The sequence below is a fragment of the Bidens hawaiensis genome, unplaced genomic scaffold (genome assembly GCF_021521415.1).
Source record: "Bidens hawaiensis isolate Kalapana, Puna unplaced genomic scaffold, B.hawaiensis_p1.1 tig00002631_1, whole genome shotgun sequence".
NCBI classification, from domain to species: domain Eukaryota; kingdom Viridiplantae; phylum Streptophyta; class Magnoliopsida; order Asterales; family Asteraceae; genus Bidens; species Bidens hawaiensis.
The window spans coordinates 2866726-2882059 of record NW_027491143.1 but is presented as its reverse complement, the minus strand read 5'-3'; the positions used below and the strand labels follow the sequence as shown (position 1 = coordinate 2882059).

Sequence of the window (15334 nt, the reverse complement as noted above, 5' to 3'; positions counted from 1 at the left end):
TCAAGTTCGAGCTTTAGAAATAAAGCTTTATATTTAAATGAGTCGAGTTGCTCAAGATCAGATCCCTCAAGTTACACTCCTACATATCATACATACATAATGGTTAAATTATAAAAATGAACAAGTAGACTGATAAAATTACCAAATAAGTAAACCATACTTCCTACGAACATCGATTTCTTTCACCAATTAAGTAAACTATGGCATCTTTGATGAGCTAGACTGTAATTTTGGACCAATAACTCGCAATAAGAGCATCTTCAACAACCGGAGGCCCTATTACTTGTATGAAAAAAACCCAACTTCGGCATTACAATCAACTGCAGGAGTGGCACCGTATCACATCTGTCAGAATATAACCCAGATTGGCATTCACAGAAGCTATATGAATTCTCTCTCTTAATCTTCATCACCGTCATCAGACCGAACAGATTGCTCAAACTCGGCCTCCATAATCACTCCATCCATAACATGAATCACCATCTCCCCTTTCCTCAAGTTCACCCGTGTTGATCGAACCCCATTAACCACAAGCATCTTATCTGCATCTTTCGATACATGCAGTTTAAGCCCAGATAAAGAATCACAAACCATTTCTTTAGTGTCCGATACAGATTCAGAAAGAATCTTCCATGGGACAACCGTGAAGCTCAACACGCGTGTAAGTATCGCATACGTATCATTCACTTTCTCCCCAGTTAAACTCTCGTTTATCCTTAATCTCAAATCACGCTCAAAAGCTGTTTGCGATGGAACGAATATCGTAAACGAAAGATCCCGAGGCAACATTTCGATCGTCATCTCACCGAACTTTCCTATACTGTCACTATTCTCTGTAACTTTATTGGAACCATTATTACTTAACGATACGTCTGGAAGTCTATAAATAGAAAGGATCAAGACTAAAAAGCAAGAAACCGAAACAATTACAACAAGAAAGGCGATCGGGTTAATCGGATACTTTGATCGACCTCGTTTCATCCTCATAACCTGATCTATACCCTTTCTATTCGGTCTATCGTTGCATTTAAGAACCCATAAAAAACAACAGTTCACTGAGGCATTTCGTCGAACAGGTTACGAGCAATCTTGCATATATGAAATTCGGGGATTAATAAACCAAATAGAAAACAATTACAACACGAAACGCAATCGGGTTCTTCGATCGGCCTCTTCTAATCCCCAAAACCTGATCTACACTCAATAGATTCTGTCTACTGTTGCATTTACAGACCTATAAAAATCAAAACTTCACTGAGGCATTTCGTCGAACAGGTTATGTGCAATATTGCAAATATGAAATTCGGGATTAATAAGTTTACCTTGACATGGGTATCAAACAATTTGTCATCTAGAGCAAGAATATGTTGCCATAGTTCCGTTTATCAGTAGAAAGATGTAAAATTTGGTGGTGATCCAAACAATTTCGTGCTTTTTAAGGGACAGTTTGGAAAAGCTACTGACTTTTAAATAAGCTGAGGAAGATTGTGAATTACTATTAATATATGGGCTTGAATTTGGGCACAGAGTGATGCCTTTTAAGCCCAAAACTGAAGTTAGCTGAATTACTATTAATAGCTCAATTAGAGATTTAGAGGTTGGAAATAACCCAGTTCCGGACTGGATCCAGAACCGAACCGGTTCTTACTTGACACGACCCGCGGGTAAGAAACCAAGTTTTGATTTCTCAGAAAAATCTTATCCGGAACCGGTTCCACTTCTACCTGGTAAAAACCAGGATTCGACCCAACCCAAAACCAGATAAAAACCTGGCTATCAGGTCAAATACCTTATCATACTCAGATCCGGTTTATACCCGATCCGTTTTTATTTTTATTTTTGTTGACAATACCTAAAACTGGTTTCTACCCGATTCCAGTACCTGAAAATACCCGATACAGTACAAACCAAGTACTGTATCTTTTAAAATATTTCTAATTTATAAATTCATATATTTATATACTGAAAAGATGACAAACATAGATAAAATCATAATTTTAGTTCTTTTACGGTTTTACCTTATACGCTTATAGCTTAACATCAAAAAGGCTCGTTGATATTGTCAATGATTTTTACTAAAGAGTGATGTTTTATATCGAAATGAAAGGCAAACAGGCTCACTGATAGAAATGGCTTAAGACTTAAGGAATTTGCAAACTAATTATAAAAGTATATTTGTTTTTTTAATTGAAAATTTTATAATTTGCAAAGAAGTTATGTGATTGGGATTTTTTGACATTACTTATTTTGTTTATGTATGACATAGATTTTGAAATTTTCATATATTAGATGGTTACAAAACTTAAAAAGGATGATAGGTTAAAATGTTAAATGATTAAGAAAATAAAAAGCACGAAATTGGTTTTAAATAACTTGTAACCTTCTAATGTGTAAACACTGGACTCTAATAGATAACTTGTCTTTTTTCAGTCATAATTTGTTTGTGTATTCATATTACATATATGCAAATAGAGTTGGTGGTTTTAAATTTTTGGATCCATATTATTGTAAACTATATGCTTGGAACATGATATTGAGTGGCGGTGGGGACAAACTAAAGAGATGTACATGGGTTTTGATTTTGATGGTAGAGTGAGGTGCTGTTTGTTTTTCCTCAGAAGGACTTCTCCACCTCTTTTATCTGCACTGAGAAGAGGGCGCGCAGACGTTGGGCTCTGCAGTGTGTTTGTTTTTTCGAAGACGTTTCATTAAAAAACGTCTGCGCGCCCTCTTCTCCCAGAAGTGTTGGTATTATCACTTCTTTAACCTCTTCTACACATTTTAGCTTATAACCGATCATCATCCTCCTCCTAACCCTATTCAACTCCTTCATCCTCACCAAGCCGCCGGTCGCTCCACACCTCCTCCGCTCCAAGCCGGCTAACTCCACTCCTCCTCCTCTCCACTGCCGCCGCCGCTCCATTCACCACGCTGCCGCCGCTGCTCCGGCATCTTCTTGAATGTATGCTTTCTTTCTATTCTTTTCATTTTAGGGTTTCTTTCTATTCTTTTCATTAGGTGAAACTGAAAATGATTTGTTAAGTGATTGTATTGTAGTTAGGTTCTAATTTGTGCTAAATCTTGTTAATCGCATGCTACAGTGTGTTTGTGTTTGTGTATGTATATGTATGTCTGCTTCCGTCGATAACTTGACCCGTCGTGTCGGTACACGGCCGCTGCTACTACTGCTGCTAAAGGTAGTCATTGAGGGATTATTTAGCCTAGTTCTAAATTCAATACCCAAATGCAGCATATTAGAACGAGCAGGGGAGCATAAAATCGGAATTTGTGAGCGTAAACTTGAGAACATAATACAACTTTATGTGTTATTTTTATTTTTTGACCCGTTATCAGTAAACGGGCCAAATCACCACCATTAATATTATAAGATAATTACCCGATATAGCAGGAGTGAAAACACCATCACCAATTGTCATGCAAGTTCTAAGAAGAAAAAAAATCAACAATCCTTTTCTAAACTTGGTGTGTTTTTCAAAGAAAGATTTCAATGCAAAACTTTGCCATGTTTCTGCAGTCTTTTTGACACCTTATGCAGATAGTTTCTCATCAGTTTCTTGTTGATTTGGAAGCATGCTAAGTTTTGCGTGGCGGCATAATAAGGAGTACAATGCAAATGTGCCACCTTTAAAACACATTAAATGCCAAAGTTTATAAACGGTTTACCATATTTACAAAATCTGTTTTCACTCCTGCATGACAATTGGTGATGGTGTTGATTTTTGTTCTTCTTGGAACTTGCATGACAATTGGTGATGGTGTTTTCACTCCTGCTATATCGGGTAATTATCTTATAATATTAATGGTGGTGATTTGGCCCGTTTACTGATAACGGGTCAATTTGGGTGGGTTTTTGTTATAATTGGGTCAAAATGGTTATGATTTAATCAAAAAGTTAGATTATTTTTCGTAATCACAGTTAGTATATATTATACTTGCAAAAATTTTGACCCATTTATTGATAACCGGATCAATTTGGGTTGTGTTTTATTGTAAACGGGTCAACGGGTTTTGTTTTATTTAAATTTCAGCTTATTTTAGCAGTCTGCAGATGTTAAAAAACAAACAGTCTTCTTGTTGCAGACTGCAGAGTTTTGGTCCACCTCTTCTGCTACAGATGTTGACAGATGTGGTTTCGCAGTCTTCTGACATTTTACCTCTGAAAAACAAACAGCACCTGAGTGACCATGGGGACAAAGTGTAACGTGTGTGAAGGAGTTTGTGTTTGAAAAGTGGTAGGGAACTAGGGATATTGGTGCCGGTGGTTAGAGGTGTTCAAATGTGACACATTGGACCTCTGACTTAAGTGTTCTGTTGGTGATCTTAGTGTATCAAGTTATTTAGGTAATCGGATATTTTCTGGTACGCTAAATAAAAATTTACAGTATATGTTTGTACAAGTTAGAAGGTGTTGAGTAAACACTCGGCCAACACTATTGTGACTTTCGGTAGGTTCCAAGAGGCATTTCCCCGGCAGGGTCATGGGGTTGACGCTATGTGGGGTCCAAGGGGCAACGCCCCTAGTTCGATAGTCACTTTGAACTCCGATGGTGAAGTTGAAGGTCGGTCATGGCTAAGGAACTTCGTTAGCTGTTGGTTTGCTACCAAAATACAGTTTGTGTACTAAAATTATTGCTTAACTGCAATAATCGCCTATAAATAGTTGTAACGTTTCAGCTCAATCTTAATGCCATATGAACACCTATATAAAGACGTCACTTGGTCTAATTAAGATAATCAATTCGGTAGTTGTGGTCGGACTCTATTATGGATTTCTGACCACATTCTCCATAGGACCCTCCTATCTCTTTCTTCTCCGAGCTCACGTTATGAAAGAAGGAGAAGAAGAAGCCGAGAAGAGGGTATCAGCAATAACTGGTTTTATTACGAGACAGCTCATAATATTCATATCGATCTATTATGCGCCTCTGCATCTAGCATTGGGTAGACCTCATACAATAATTGTCCTAGCTCTACCGTATCTTTTGTTTCATTTCTTCTGCAATAATCAAAAAAAACTTTTTTAATTATGGATCTACTACCAGAAATTCAATGCGTAATCTTAGCATTCAATGTGTATTCCTGAATAATCTCATTTTTCAATTATTGAATCATTTCATTTTTACCCATTTTAAAAATTTCATCTATTGAATTTCACATAAAATAACTTCTCTTTATTGTGAAACTTTATATCTTATCCCATTGACTTTTTTTTTCACTATATCATCACAATTTCATACATCTTTTGTAACTTAACATGTGATAAATAAAATTTCAGTTGTAGTATATAATACTTCAAAATAATATTTAACGAGCTTTCTTTTGTTGTTTCACATCAAGTCTTAAATAGTTGTTAAGGGAAAAAAGACAACAATAAAATGATCCATAAGACAAAGAAGTTATCATTAATTAGAACTTAAATTACAAGCATACAACAACATAAACTTCACAACTAGACATAACACAATGACATCAACAACAGTCTTATGAAACATATTGCATGAACTCAGGGTCCAATTCCAACTCCACCATTGTCTCCGGACACAACACCACCTCCAAATCCACACTTCCACCACCCGCCCTCCCAGGAAACGCCGAGATCTTTCCATCAAACTTATTCGCACGTCCACTTCTGACCGCCACTGGTTTTCCCCACCCGAAATCATTATCGAACATAGGAAACCTCGGCGAACTGCCCATCGTCAACATGGCCCCGTCGAAGTTCCCCAATGGGAAACACCGTGGGTCCCGCTCCCAATTTTGTACAAAACGACGCACCATCGTGTCGTCGTGGGACAACACGTTTTTGTTCAGCTGCTCTGCGCACCACCGAAGATCGTGTGATAATACATCTTCGGTGGTTGCGTATGTGGGAACACTTTGAATAGCGTTCCCGAAGTAAAGTGTTTCTAGCTTGGGTTCCAGCCTATGCCGGCAATTTACCGCCATCCTAAACGTTGTCGTTTTAAAGTTCGGGAACTTTCTAGCACGTGTCACTGCCCGCCAGAGCAACGCGCAAAGCGACTGGAAAGAAGAAATTTCGGGTTCTGGTTCGGTCTTTCCAACGGCAACATTTCGTAACCAATCACCTATCAACATCTATTAGACATAATGTAATTAGTACAATATTAAAGGTAGCAATATCTATAAATATTGGTAAAGTACATAATATATGACCACGGATTGTAAAAAATAAAAATCTAATTATATATTCAATATACAAACACATTTATATCTTTACTGTTACCTTTTCGTCAGCGAGTTTAATCGGGTCATTACTTAGTTTCCCCATTACTTCAACCGCATTAATTTCTCCATTAACCGAACAATTTAATATTTTTCGGTTATTAACCGCGTCTTTCAATTTCAAAATCGATTCTCTACTAAAGCTAAAAATCCTCTCGGTCAACGGTGCATACTCGTCAAAAGTCACTTTCGGTCCACCAGGTAGGACCGAAAGTACTTCAGACGATATTAAAACCGATTCACGAGTAAAACTCGGTGGTTTTGAAATATTTTTCACTCCTCTACAAACCTCCGAAAACATATTAATAAAATTCCACAAGGACGTTCCATCCGCGACGGCGTGATTAACGGAAAACCCAATAAACACGCCGTCGCAAAGCTCCGTCACTTGAACAGACAAAAGTGGATTAAAATGTCCGTTGTAGCTAACCATTCCGTCAAAGGCGAAAAACCCCTTGACGCAATCGGGTACGTGAATTGGGCAAATGATGTCACTGACAGTGATATGAGTGGCTTCGGCGTGGACGAATTGCGCGCCCGCGTCATTACATGTTATGTAGACGTAGCCGTTAGCATCGGTTATAAGACGACCCGCGAGCGGTGGGAAATGGGTGAGAACGGTCGAAAGACCTTCTTGGAGAAGGTAAATAAGTTCGGGAATGGACAGTGGAGGTCGGAGGAACAAATTGCCTTTCTGGATGTAGTGACACGAGAGCATCGGGAGGTCGGAAACCGAGAGTTTGAGGTCGGGGAGGGTTGATTTGGACGCGGGAAAGACGGTTGATTTAGAAATGATCTGAGACATAACTGTTGATTCACAAGGCATTTTTTTTGTTTATGAATATGAGCGACGTAGAGCTGAATATCACTGTATTTTTTTTTCCGGTTATGGGAGTGTGAGGATATTGTTAGGGGGTGGAAGGGTATAAATAGGGTGGGTGGGTTCATGAACAAACTTGATTCTAGTTAAGAGTTGACTATATATATATATATATATTTTTTTGTAATATATATATGTTGTAGCTATGGAAGAAAATAAAAGGAAAAAAAAATGAGCCGAAGACTAAAATCCGACTGGCTGTCACATGTCCATTATAACTTTTCTTTCAATTATTGGAATAATTTCTTTAAGCCAAAATTTTGATGTAATTCATCAAGAATTTTAAATATCCAAAACTTAATATCAAATATCGCTATATTAAAGAACTGGTTTTCTTGCGGCTTTTGATTTGGCCCAAGATAGCAAGACATCTTTAAGAGAGTGGAGATGTGGTCCGATTTTAGTTTGGATATGTATTGTTTTTTTTTGTTTGTTTGTTTGTTCCGATTCTCAACATCTTGCTAGTTCATTGTTAGTAATAAAAGCCTTGTTTTTTTTAAGAAAAAAAGGTTATCTTCAAGAAATTTGGGGTAAATTTAGCGCATACCATAATACACGTTTGTTTGGAATAGTTGGGTTCCAACAAAAATAGGAATGGTTGTTTGGAGGGCTGTTTTAGATTGACTCCCATCCAGGCTGCGTTGGCAAGGAAGAATATAAATGTGCCGGTTCTGCTATGCCATTTTTTGGGGGAGGCTGATGAAACAAACGAACACTTGTTCGTTTCATGTGCTGGCACAAGAACTCTGGCACGTAATTGCAACATGGTGTAAGATTCTGAGTATTTACGCTTTCAGTATTCATGATGTTGTTGATCAATATAAATACTCAAAATTCACAAAAAGGAAGGCAGAGGCATCTTATGCAATTACGTTGATTGCAATATGGGCTTTGTGGAAAGCGAGAAATGTGTTGGTGTTAGAAGAAAAACCGGCTCAAGTGGTCGATTTGGTGGAAAGAATTATAGTGTTGGAGTTCTTGTGGATTCGGAGTAGATCGAGGTCGATATCGGTTTCATGGGAGGATTGGAAAAGTTTTAACCAGTGACTGTGTCTCTTTGTTTGGGTGGTGTTTTTATTTCTATTTGTTTGTACTTGTTGTTGCTCTAGAGGGATAGTGGCTTGCTATTCCCTTTCTTTGGTTTCCTCTTAATAAAATTACTGTTTGTTGGTCAAAAAGAAAAAAAAATTAGCGCATACTAGATATTTAGCCATATTTTCAGTTATTATTATTAGAGTTAATTGCCCGTTTGCCCCCTGTGGTTTGTCAAACTAGCACGTTTGCCCCCAGTGGTTCCGAAATAGCACCATTGCCCCCTGAGGTTGTTTTTTTAGTACCCGGGTGCCCCCAAACATGAACGTCCGTTAGTTTTCACCGTTTGGTGTCATATCTTCTAGGGTATTTTCGTCTTTTAACCCAGTGGTTCCGAAATAGCACCATTGCCCCCTGAGGTTGTTTTTTTAGTACCCGGGTGCCCCCAAACATGAACGTCCGTGAGTTTTCACCGTTTGGTGTCATATCTTCTAGGGTATTTTCGTCTTTTAACTGCATAAAGATGGAACGTCACAGTCAGTTTAATATCAAAACATGACATAGTGTTAACAACAAAATGCATAAGCAACATGTTTAATATCCACCCTTAATTCATACCAAAATGGTGGCAAACATAAGCCGCAATAGTTTTAGGTAGTTTTAGACAACAAGACATCTACTAATGTTTAATACAACCAAGTAGCATAACAAAACAAGTTTAAGTAATATAATCAAAGCAGTTTCAACTAGCAGGAGCAGCTCCATCATCACCTAGCAAAGCACCTAAAACAGAGTCATCACAATCCATATCAGTAGCAGTTTGACCAACACTTTCACCACCATCTCCAGCAGCAGCTTGACCAGCAGCTTGACCAACACTTTGACCTCCATCCCCAGCTACATTCTTATGTTTTCCGCAACCTCTTGAATTGTGCCCTTTATCACCACACATCTTACAAGTTACAGTGCCACCCTTCCTTGTCAATTTTCCAGCAACTTCCATATTATCTTCAAGCTCCACCTGGTCCTTTCTTCTATTCTTCCTAGGCCTGCCTATTTGTGCTCTATGAAATGGTGCAATCAATGTTGTTGGATCCTGACATTTTGGCCATAACTTAGGACCATTCAGTGGCCCAATCTTGTACTTGTAAACTTCTTTCCAAGTATCCATAAAATAACATGGATTGACCCATGTCTCTAGTGGACCAACTTCTTGTTTGTGAACAACCATATCCCAGTTGACAGCAACAACATGCTTACATGGAATTCCAGACAATTCCCATCTCCTGCAAGTGCAAACCTTTTTCTCCACATCAACTGCATATTGACCTCTAGTCCCAGTTACCTGCCACCTTTTATCACCACACCACTTTACAATGCAACTTGGTGCATTTTTCTTATTTCTCTCTAAAATGATTGTAGCCTTTGGTGTTAGTGGACCATTCCATTTATCTTGTGCCTTCATCACATTGATGATCCTTTTCATCAAGTATTCTCTTATAAATTCCAAGCATGATATTATAGGCTTCTCTCTCCCATCAACAGTTTTTGAATTCAAGACCTCACACATGTTGTTGAGTAGAACATCACTTTGTGCTCTTCCTGTTCAATTATAACCAAAACAAAAAAGTTACCTCATTGAAACCTCATATTGATTAAGAAACATTTGAACAACAATGTACCTGTGAAATGAGACCTACTCCAATGTTGTGGTGGAATACCAGCCAACCACTTATAAGCTTCAATATTAAATTTCTTCAACTCTTCCATTTGTTCAATAAAGTCAGGAACTATTTGACAATTGCATAAATTAAGACAGATCTAACCTTGAAAGTACAATAAAAGTATTAACTGCATAAATTGATTAAGTTACCTGTTGTTGCAGTTGCACATGCCCACAAGCAATCCTTGAATGCTTTGCCTCTCCACTTTAACTTCATATTCTGGTGTATATGCCTAAGGCAAAATCTGTGTTCAGCAGCTGGGAATACTTGTGCAAGAGCTGGAATCAAGCCCTATTTAGAAGGAACATAAAAGATGTTAATTAACAATTTATGAGACATAAGGTTAAAAATAAGACAGATCTAACCTTCTGTCTATCTGAGATGAAAGTGAAATTGCTGTTACTTTGTAAATCCAGATCATCTTGAAGGCATTCTAGAAACCAGGTCCATGAACTTTTGTTTTCTGCCTCTGCAATTGCATATGCCAATGGATAGATTCCATTGTTAGGATCTAACCCAACAGCAACTAACACTTGACCTTGGTAAGATCCCTTCAAAAAAGCCCCATCTAACCCTAGTAATTCCCTCCCACATGCCTTAAAACCTTGCTTTAGAGGACCCAAGCAGATGTAAATTCTTTTGAATACTCTAGTTTGAGAAGATGGGTTAGGCTCTGACTCAACATCAATCTTCACTGTGGTGCCTGGATTTGCATTCATGAGCTCCATGGCATAGTCCCTCAATTTTGAATATTGTTCTTTGTAATCACCCCGGATCTCCTTTGAAGCTTTTACCTTTGCCTTAAATGCTTTAGGTCTGGAAACATTAAGTTCATACTTCCTTGATACCTCCTCCTGGATGGTTTTCGCAGAAATATGTGGGTTGGATCCCACAAGGTTAAGCACCGATTTATCTTTAGCCATGAACTTGGCAGTCAAATAAAGACTATCTCTTGATTGTACACAAGTGTGCTCAGGCTTGTAGGTCTTCACCATCCAAGTTTCAACCGAATCTTTCTCCTTAGATATGTATAACACATAAGGACAAGCTGCCTGTAAAAGTCTTTCTTTTCTTTTTCTACAGGCTATTGAATTGGCAGTAGGAGGATCTGCTGGTATTTGGTTGGGCCTGATAATAGGGTTTTTTTTTCTTGGGCTAGCCCTTTTAGCAGATATTTGTAAAGGCCCATCACCTTTATTGAATTGAGGAACACTTCCTTCACAAATGACTCTAATCCTATTTACCTCATCTTTCTTATAGGATAACTTTCTTTTAGTTTGAATTGCTTGCATTTCAACAAGCTTCTTAGCCTCTTTTTTAGTTCCAAATGTTTGACCAACAAAAAATCTTGCAGCTTGCATATGATTCTTGCCCTGCAACAAGTTAATCCCACAATTAATAACTAGTAAAAAAACAAAAGAGTACAATGAATATAACACTAACCTTTTCTTTACGTCTGATTTCCCTCAACATCTTGTTTCTCTTAGATGACAGGTCGGTAGTTGAATCATCACTCATGCTATCAAATGACTCGTCATCATCTACATAGTCATGGAAGTCCCTCATATCAACTTCCATGTCATCCGCATATTCATTTTCAATGTCCACCTTGAAATCACTATCTTGTGAATCATCATCTTCACTAGAATCCTCGATGCCACAATCAGTCTCACCATTGTCAACCTCATTCCCATTATCACCCGTACATTCGTTATCACCCCCTGGGTAGACCGTAGAAAAATCAAAATCATCAAAGTTATAACCATCTACAACCGGCTCACCCCCTTTTGCATTCTCACCCCCTTTTGCATTATCACCATCCTTTGCATTCTCACCCCCTTTTGCATTATCACCATCCTTTGCATTCTCACCCCCTTTTGCATTATCACCATACTCAATCATCAATAATTTTCTTCTAGGAACCATTTTTTTCCTAGGAACAGCAATGGCATTAGCATGAGCATCTCCATCATCTATTTCCTCAATAACAACCTTAGATGTTGATTGTGGTGATTTCAAATAAGTATCCACATCAGATTTATATTCTTCAATGAACAAGTTAATAATCTTATTTTCAGCCACATATTTGGACAAGTTAAGCACATCAGCATCACTACCTAAAGCTACTAAACCAGTATCCAAATCTTTACCTGGTATTTGAAAATGATAATATAGCGGAACATCATCTTTAAAAAATTCTAGCTCACGCAACATCCAATGGACTTCAATCACAGAAAACACATCTATGTCCACATCATCTATAAATGCAACCTTACCATTAGCATATCTTCTACCCGGAAAGTTCCTAAATGCACCACCATAGTTTATTCGTACAGAGAACAAATTAGGTTGTCCAACTGTTACAAAAAAACAAAAACAAACACATATAAAACATATAAACAGCAAAATTTAAACTGAAATTAATGATTCCAGCCTTTCAAGAATCGCAATTGAAGAAGGTGCTAAACCTTACCATATCTTATATGGGGGTTAAGGTTAGAGTATTTCTTCCTTAATTCCCAAGCCATCGTTCAAACAAAGATTCACTGGTATGAGTTTGAAAACCCTAGAAGAAATCGAAGGATGTGGGGGTTGAAGGATCTGCTGGTATTTGGTGTATAAGTGAAGAAATCGAAGGACGTTCCATCTTTATGCAGGGGGCAATGGTGCTATTTCGGAACCACTGGGTTAAAAGACGAAAATACCCTAGAAGATATGACACCAAACGGTGAAAACTAACGGACGTTCATGTTTGGGGGCACCCGGGTACTAAAAAAACAACCTCAGGGGGCAATGGTGCTATTTCGGAACCACTGGGGGCAAACGTGCTAGTTTGACAAACCACAGGGGGCAAACGGGCAATTAACTCTTATTATTATAGAGTAATAACTATTACGCTACAACAAAGTACCTATAAAATGATAATAATTATTCTACATTTTACAAACAACCGAATTATTATCTCTATTCTCTTGTATCCGGGTGTAGCGATTATTTTATAAAAGTAATTATGGAAATGCCATCGCTTCTCTTTTTTTTTCAATTGACTTGCCCGCTTAGCATGAAAAAATTATTAATTTGTATTTTGAACCAAACTCGTACTACTATGGTATGTATAAGCCAAATGATATATGTTACAGAAAAACCTCTTTGCATTTGATCATATATATATATATATAGGGATGGTATTCTCTAAGAACCCAAAAATAATTAAAAACTAAAAGAACCCATCCTATCCATTGATTTACATATAAGCTGTTAATAAGATCAGTGGCATATTTGTAATTATAAATCAAACTGAATATTATTTATTTAATCTGGTAAGGGTAATATCGTCAAAAAAAATTATGTAAAACGTAATACATGTGTTTGTATCCCTGATATTTCTGAATTCTATTAGGGTTGATTCCAAAAAATGTGCAAACAGAGAGGACAGAGAAGACGACCAGTTTATCACCCCGATTGTTATGTAAATTGAAATTCAAATTCGTATCCCCTTATCCCTAATTATACAGATTAGGAGTAATATATATTCATCCAAATGGAAGTCGATTTCCACCAGTTAACTCATCGTAGGTTGGTCATCTACAACATTGAATTTAGAGTAATCAAATTTAATTGCTTCATTATTTATTTTTTGTATTAGATTTTTGTCTAATCAATTGCTTTATTATTAATTTTATGCATAAGATTTCAGTATATTTCAATTATATTATCATAGCCATTACGTTGACTTATATATATGATAGTGTAAAGTTCAATTTTTTTCATTAATACATATTTGCGATTCAATTGAGTTGTTAGGAAGTAGATTTGATTTGCAATGTAAACCAGGACATCAGTAGCTTTAAATTTTTTCAGTAGCTTTATTGTTATGGGATTTGCTTGTATTAATTAAAATATGACTGAGTCTAGTATATTTTGCACGCGTGTAAGTTTTTGTGAATTATAAGGAATGTTATAAAATTTATATCGGTGTAAATTATAAAAATTATAGATGTCAATGTTAATATTATGAGATTTGCTTGTATTATTTAAAATATGGCTTAGTCTAGTATATTTTGCACGCGTGTAAGTTTTTGTGAAATACAGATATCAATTTTAATGTCAATGATATGACTGAGTTTGTATATATTTTTTAATATGTTGATATACACAGGTGTATGTCATATAAATTATAGATGTCAATGTTTAAATTATGGGTTCAATTTAATGTTTATTATCATGTGTTTCGGTTGTCAAAGTATCATCTAATATTGTTTTATCATGTGTGTAGGAAAAGCTACTGAGATATGGGGAAAAGTAATAATAGATCTTTGAAAAGATCATCCATATTAATTGGAGATAAGAACAAAAATGATGGTAATGATATGTTATTGTATTATTAGTAGTAACACATTTTTAGATATTGTAAATTATGGACTCAAATCCAACATGTTGTGTTAATGTGTACAGACTTTGTCATTGATAATCGTTCATGGATAGATAGTATGCAAAAACAAAGCCAAGGTATGTTACGTTTTCGTTAGTATGTTAAGTTTTAAGAAGTGTAAAGTTTTTGGTAATTGTTTGTAGTGAGTGAGTCTAAAAGGAGAAAAAGGTCTGCTACACCTTTGAATGGTGTAAATGTAGATCATAATAAAGGTTAGAAAGTTACTTTGTTTGAATTTTACATATATCAAAATCAAGGGATATAAATATAAAATAAATTTTACATATAATGCTTACTTTGTTTGATTGGCTAATTATTGGATGTAGTGAGTGATTCAAAAAGGAGGAAGGTGACTGCTGCAAATATGAGTTCTGTAAAATTTGAGGAGATCGACGGTAATAAAGTTGTTTACATTGCGTGAATATTTCATATAAAAATAGTAGGAATTATGATGTTTAACAGGTATTATCTTTCTATTTCAATGTCTTAGCTAGTGCTGGTACGGGTACAAGGAACAAGGCTCTTAAAAATATTAAGAGGGAAAAGAGTTTAAAAACTCGTGTTTCTACTGGGTTCTTCAATTTGGTTCTTCAATTTGGTATTGAATTGGAATAATATCCATATTTGAATGTGTGCTCGATTTATCCATAACTACAAAAAACAAAGAATTAATAATTATCCTATTAATATATAACAACCTTACAATGAAAGAAAAAGGAACTGTACGTATATTGTGTTTTTGATTCAAAACACAATTAGTAGATAAAGGTATAGTAAAATAATTGGGACTCTTTCGATTAAAGAATTTATACATACCTGAGAATATGAAAATTAATTTTCTTGATTTGATGATCGATACTGATGAACGATATTTAAAGATATGATAAATAATATGTTTTGATCTTGGATTTGTGTTTAGTATAACTTCCCTATGTTAATGGAGAGTGAAAATAGGAGAAGTTATTCAACAAGATAATACGTTAATATTTATTAGTTTTTCAA

At 36.3% G+C, this 15334-nt stretch overlaps 3 protein-coding genes and 1 long non-coding RNA gene across 5 annotated transcripts; 2 read left to right on the top strand and 2 right to left on the bottom strand.

Annotated features, from left to right (window-relative positions):
- Positions 1–1484, bottom strand: LOC143620710 (uncharacterized). Of its 2 annotated transcripts, none has more exons than XR_013151381.1 (2): positions 1323–1484; positions 1–1234 (listed from the first exon to the last, which is right to left on the bottom strand). XR_013151381.1 is itself a non-coding variant. In XM_077092339.1 (2 exons), exons 1-2 carry the CDS (start codon positions 1349–1351, stop codon positions 400–402), a joined length of 510 nt encoding a protein of 169 aa, XP_076948454.1. In that variant the 5' UTR covers positions 1352–1439; the 3' UTR covers positions 15–399. The 2 variants fall into 2 exon arrangements, 1 of the variants encoding a protein (XP_076948454.1); XM_077092339.1 differs by having other exon boundaries at positions 15–880; positions 1323–1439.
- A 3913-nt stretch (positions 1485–5397) lies between these two features.
- On the bottom strand, positions 5398–7094 carry LOC143620709 (uncharacterized). Its single transcript, XM_077092338.1, has 2 exons — positions 6266–7094; positions 5398–6117 (listed from the first exon to the last, which is right to left on the bottom strand). Exons 1-2 carry the CDS (start codon positions 7088–7090, stop codon positions 5503–5505), a joined length of 1440 nt encoding a protein of 479 aa, XP_076948453.1. The 5' UTR covers positions 7091–7094; the 3' UTR covers positions 5398–5502.
- A 710-nt stretch (positions 7095–7804) lies between these two features.
- On the top strand, positions 7805–8191 carry LOC143620663 (uncharacterized). Its single transcript, XM_077092302.1, has one exon. It carries the CDS (start codon positions 7805–7807, stop codon positions 8189–8191), a length of 387 nt encoding a protein of 128 aa, XP_076948417.1.
- A 6169-nt stretch (positions 8192–14360) lies between these two features.
- LOC143620708 (uncharacterized) lies at positions 14361–14905 on the top strand. The gene is made up of 3 exons (XR_013151380.1): positions 14361–14544; positions 14659–14727; positions 14823–14905. It is a non-coding gene; the product is annotated as an uncharacterized LOC143620708 (long non-coding RNA).
- The last annotated feature ends 429 nt before the right edge of the window (positions 14906–15334 follow it).